At 42.0% G+C, this 4,999-nt stretch overlaps 1 protein-coding gene across 8 annotated transcripts in view; it reads right to left on the bottom strand.

Moving 5' to 3' along the window:
- LOC102210540 (DNA (cytosine-5)-methyltransferase 3A-like) overlaps positions 1-4,999 on the bottom strand; it is a 94,568-nt gene that overhangs the window by 13,260 nt on the left and 76,309 nt on the right. For all 8 annotated transcript variants that reach the window (XM_013911916.1, XM_005737242.2, XM_013911912.1 and 5 more), the window contains 3 exons: positions 4,553-4,711; positions 2,738-2,845; positions 2,112-2,259 (listed from right to left, as the gene is read on the bottom strand). In XM_013911916.1, the coding sequence (XP_013767370.1) occupies positions 2,112-2,259; positions 2,738-2,845; positions 4,553-4,711 (415 nt within the window). The remainder of the gene's footprint in view (positions 1-2,111; positions 2,260-2,737; positions 2,846-4,552; positions 4,712-4,999) is intronic.

Consider the following 4,999-nt stretch of genomic DNA (forward strand, 5'->3'; position numbering starts at 1 on the left):
TACAAAGAACATAAGAATGATTAAGCATGCAAATTTATACACACTAGCATGTTAAAAATGCTAATGAAATTTTTCAAACGCAACTGCTTCCATACCTTCTCGCTTGTTGTTGCGAAAGCATTTAACTTTGGGCAGTTTGGTGAGAAGCTGGCAGTCACTCTCTGGGAAAGAAAAAAAAAACAGCAGAAAAAGATATAAACATCTGTGGAATCAGATAAGACAGACACCCTGCCAAACCAATATGCCTTACGTGGATAGGAAACCCCATAAGAGCTGGAAAAAACCCTCCTTAACAGAATAATTAATACATTAATAATGAGCTCATTTGTCTTGTTTTTCTGCCAGTGGTGCAGCGACTGAAATGTAACAAGTGGAAGAGAGCTGGAGAGATCCATATAACATATAAAAGATGACTTTCACTTTGGTTGTTAAACAGACAGAAGGGACTGAATGAATATGTCATAATTGGAGTAAACTGATGATAATGATATCTTTATCATACACATAAACTAAAGAGACAGAATCAGCCAGGCAGGTAAATTAAAACTGCAAAGATTCCAATTTCAGACACTTTTATTACAGTGAACCTCAAGTTATCAGCAGCTGCATATAAGCAGAGTAGCATGTAAATAAACCACATTTTTGGTTAGATAGTTTCTCTATCACACAGATGGAAAAAAATGGTTGCCTGTAGCATCCTACGAAAGAAAAAAAACGACTGTGCGGCATTATGCTGACCAATATCAAGGTTAATCACTGCACTAGGTCTTTACTGCTATTGAACTCCAGTGTGTTGTATTACTAATCAATGCAGCGGTGCGTATCACACAACCGTGGTGCAAGATGAACGCTAATTTAAATGTTTATATAGAATTAAAGTGGACTTTCTTTAGAACTTTTAACCTTATTTTGATTCAGTTATCCAGTGTGTGACCCTCTGGAAAACTGCTGATTTTTATTTTACACTGTGGCTGAACACAAACTCAGCTTTGGACTATAGTCAGAGGCATACATGGATCCAGACACTTTTTTCACTAATTGTTTTCTTATCCAAGGCTAAATCCGTGTGTGGAAGCTCCAGCAGTGTACAGTTGCTTATCACAGCCAACAACTTATACAGCTGTCTTTGATATCCTTGTAGCTAAATGCTTTACATATGCAGTGCTGTGAATGTCATGGTCAAGACTGCAAAATAAAAAATGTTATACCAAAGATGTGAAACATGAGTAAAAATGGCCCTGAAATCTGTCATTTCTCCACTTTTTTCAATAAAATATCTTGCTATTTCCTTTATTTTGATGCCAGCTTTACAGCCTTACAAAATGGGCACAGAGCTAAAATAATACTATTAATATTACAATACTATTATTATTATTTTGCTCACAATAACTCTACATCGCAAGGTTTTGTGCTTTTCTCCACCCTCACGATTAAACTGTAATGTTCACTGAATGACAGCAGACCCCGAATGTGAACGTTTTCAGAGTACACTCATTTACATTTATTAAAGCAAGAAGATCAAATTAAGCTCAAACTGTGTTAACTGAATTAAAATGAGTTTAATGTCTCTGGTATAGATACTGGGATCTATAAACATGACCTGGTTCAACTGGCCACCCATACTGTAACACTGCCTCTACCATGTTTGACAGGTGATATGTTATGCTTCGGCTCATGAGCCGTTTCTGTCCTTCTCCATACTTTTCTCTTCCCAGTCATTCTGGTGCAATTTAACCTTGGTTTCATTTGTCGAGATACTTGTATTTTAATGTTTCTACAAAGTCTAATCTATTCTTCTTGTTCCTGGGTGTAACCAGTGGCCTGTGCTTTTTTGTAAATCCCATGTATCTCCATTCATCAAGGTGTCTCTTTACTGTAGACTGACAATGATACGCCTACCTCTCTCAGAGTGTTCTTATTCAGTTAGATGTTTAGTTGTCTTCTGGGGATTTTCAGGCAAGAGTAATTTCTAAATTGCATTTACATGTGCTGTGTACTGTGCATTTACAGTACACAGCACATAGTGTGGCTCCTACAGTTGTAAACAGGTAATTTGATGTGCCCAGTTAACAATGATGGAGGTGGTGTTTGTGTGAGAGAAGATGACATACCCTCTGGAGGGTCCAATGATTGTGGACCAGCGGGCAGGAAGCCGGTCATGGCCCACTCTATCATCTCTCTGGTCTGAAGATCCACCCCCTCCGCATCATCACTGCCATCACAGGAAGGAACTGGCCTCCCCGCCCGGACGCTGGCCACCTAAACATAACATACACAAACAGTCGAACTTATGTATATACCAAAGTTTCCGTATCATTAATTGGAAATAGAAGTGATGGCAGTGATGGAAAACAGTTTTTCATGTGGCTCCTATGGCAAGTTAAAACACTAATGTGGTTGTAGCATACGAGACACAGTGGGTGCCACTGAAGCTTCTCTCTCACTTTTTCACCAAAAACAAACCCCACACAAAATTATAGATTGGACTGCTGTTACCCACATGTTACCACTTTTAAATTGTGGGCAGATCAAGATGAGAACACCACCTCCACAAATGCAAAATAGCCAACCAGGCTGAGCGCACAAGAGAGGAATGACTCTTAGACCAGCACATTCATATTTTTTGGCTTTTTTGGCGTTTGATTTCATCCTGAGAGATTTATAGTTTCCAAGCCTATTAACATCAACATCAACCATCTACACACTCAGAGCAGAGGTTAAATAGTGGGTTTGTTACCCGCAGAGCCTCGAAGATGGCTTTCCGGTACATGGACTGTTTGTTGTAGGTTGGCTGGTGGAAGGCAGATGAGAAAGTGCTCAGGGGCATCAACTTCTCCACACAGACCTACACAGTGAAGGAGGAAAGCCACAAATCATCATCAGAAAAGAAGATACCTTGAAATCTCTATTCTTTTAGAGAAGATTTTAGCCTTTTAGACATAAAAACTTGGTCTTAGCTTACTAAATTCTCAATGTTCAAAATTCACAAAAAAAATAAATTATTATATTTTCCCAAATGTCAAATTTTATCAAATAATTGTGAAAAAATTCATAAAGATTTCAGCCAAGGAACTGTAGCTTCAATGCAGTCTACCACAGACGATAGCTGAGTATCATATTTCAAAAGTTTTAATTGACTGACAATATCTCCATATGTTATCATCTGTAATTTTATTTGTTTACATTTGCTGCACATCTCTTTCTCCCCCCTTCAGAGGCCGATAAGGTGAACCAGGACTTGAGGCTCAATGCAGTAACTTCAGGTTTAACCCTGGATTCTTCAGGAATTACTTTATTTCTGCTGTTTGCCTGGGCTTGTCTGGGCTTCTCTGCTTGGGCGGCTGCTTGGGCCCAGACCTCCCTCTCCCCAGCCACCTCCTCCAGCTTGTCTGGGGGAACACCAAGGCATTCCCAGGCCAGCCGAGAGATATAATCTCTCCAGTGTGTCCTGGGTCTGCCCCAGGCAGGAGGCGCCCAGGAGGCATCCTTGTCAGATGCCCGAACCACCTCAACTGGCTCCTTTCGATGTGAAGGAGCAGCGGCTCTACTCTGAGCACTTCCCGAATGGCCAAACTTCTCACCCTATCTCTAAGGTAGAGGCCAGCCACCCTTTGGAGGAAGCCCATTTCTACTGCTTGTATCTGCGATCTCGTTCTTTGGGTCACTACCCACAGCTCGTGGCCATAGGTGAGGGTAGGGACGTAGATCAACCAGTAAATTGAGAGCTTCGCTTTTACACTCAGCTCTCTCTTCACCACGGCGGAACACCAATCCGTCTGTCGATCTCCCGCTCCCAACTTCTCCCGTCACTCGCGAGCAAGACCCCGAGATACTTAAACTCCTCCACTTGGGGCAGGAACTCGTCCCTGAACCGGAGTGGGCACTCTACCCTTTTCCGGCTGAGGACCATGGCCTCAGATTTGGAGGTGCTAATTCTCATTCCCACACTCAGCTGCGAACCGTTCCAAGGCGAGCTGGAGGCAATAACCCAATGAAGCCAACAGACCCACATCATCTGTGAAAAGCAGAGATGAGATCCTGAGACCTCCGAAGTGAAAGCCTTCCGCCACTTGGCTGTGCCTAGAAATCCTGTCCATAAAATTATGAACAGAACCGGTGACAAAGGGCAGCCCTGGAACGAGTCCGACTTATTGCCGGCTATGCAGACCAAGCTCTTGCAACGGTCGTATAAGGACTGAATGGCCCGTAGCAATGGGCCAGACACCCCATACTCCCGGAGCACCTCCCACAGGACACCCCAAGGGAAACGGTCGAATGCCTTCTCCAAGCCCAGAAAACACATGTAGACTGGTTGGGCAAACTCCCATGCACCTTCAAGTATCCTTGAGAGGATGAAGAGCTGATCCAGTTAATATATAGATATTTTCGTTAAAACTGTTGCTCTTAAATAATATTATATTTAACCAACAGTTTAATTTAATTGTAACTCTAGTACATTTTCTCTTGAGTGCATTTTATTTTTAGCCACCACTACATCAGCATCAGCACTACATCATCAGATCTGTCTAGCCGTAGCACTAATGATACTCACCACAGAGAATTTGCCATCACCAAACCACATTACCCAGCGAGTGCCGTCTGCAGCTCGACTCCGGCCGCTCATCCACCAGGAAACAATCCGGCCGGGCCACCAGGAGAAACCTCGCAGCTTTCCAAACACCAGAGTCCCGATGCCAAAGCCCCGACCATCCTGTTGGCACACACAGAGAAAACAACTGATTTCTAACTGATTAAATAGCTGCTAAACTGAATATTAGAGTCTGAAAAATAGATATAATGGAGGAAAATTGCACTTAATCGTGTTTCCTTTCTATGAGGCATCTACAAGGGGCTCTTTTAGAGAGCATTTTGCTTTAGGGACTAAAAATGTAAACTTTCCTCTAGTTTTAAAAGAATGATGAGTTTCTTAGCAACAGACTCATCAAATTAAAGGCTTTTTAAAACCCTTGTAATATCAAACAGAATATAAATTTTTTTA

This window comes from Pundamilia nyererei, unplaced genomic scaffold (assembly GCF_000239375.1).
Source record: "Pundamilia nyererei isolate P.nyererei 1_Seehausen unplaced genomic scaffold, PunNye1.0 scaffold00074, whole genome shotgun sequence".
Classification (NCBI taxonomy): Eukaryota; Metazoa; Chordata; class Actinopteri; order Cichliformes; family Cichlidae; genus Pundamilia; species Pundamilia nyererei.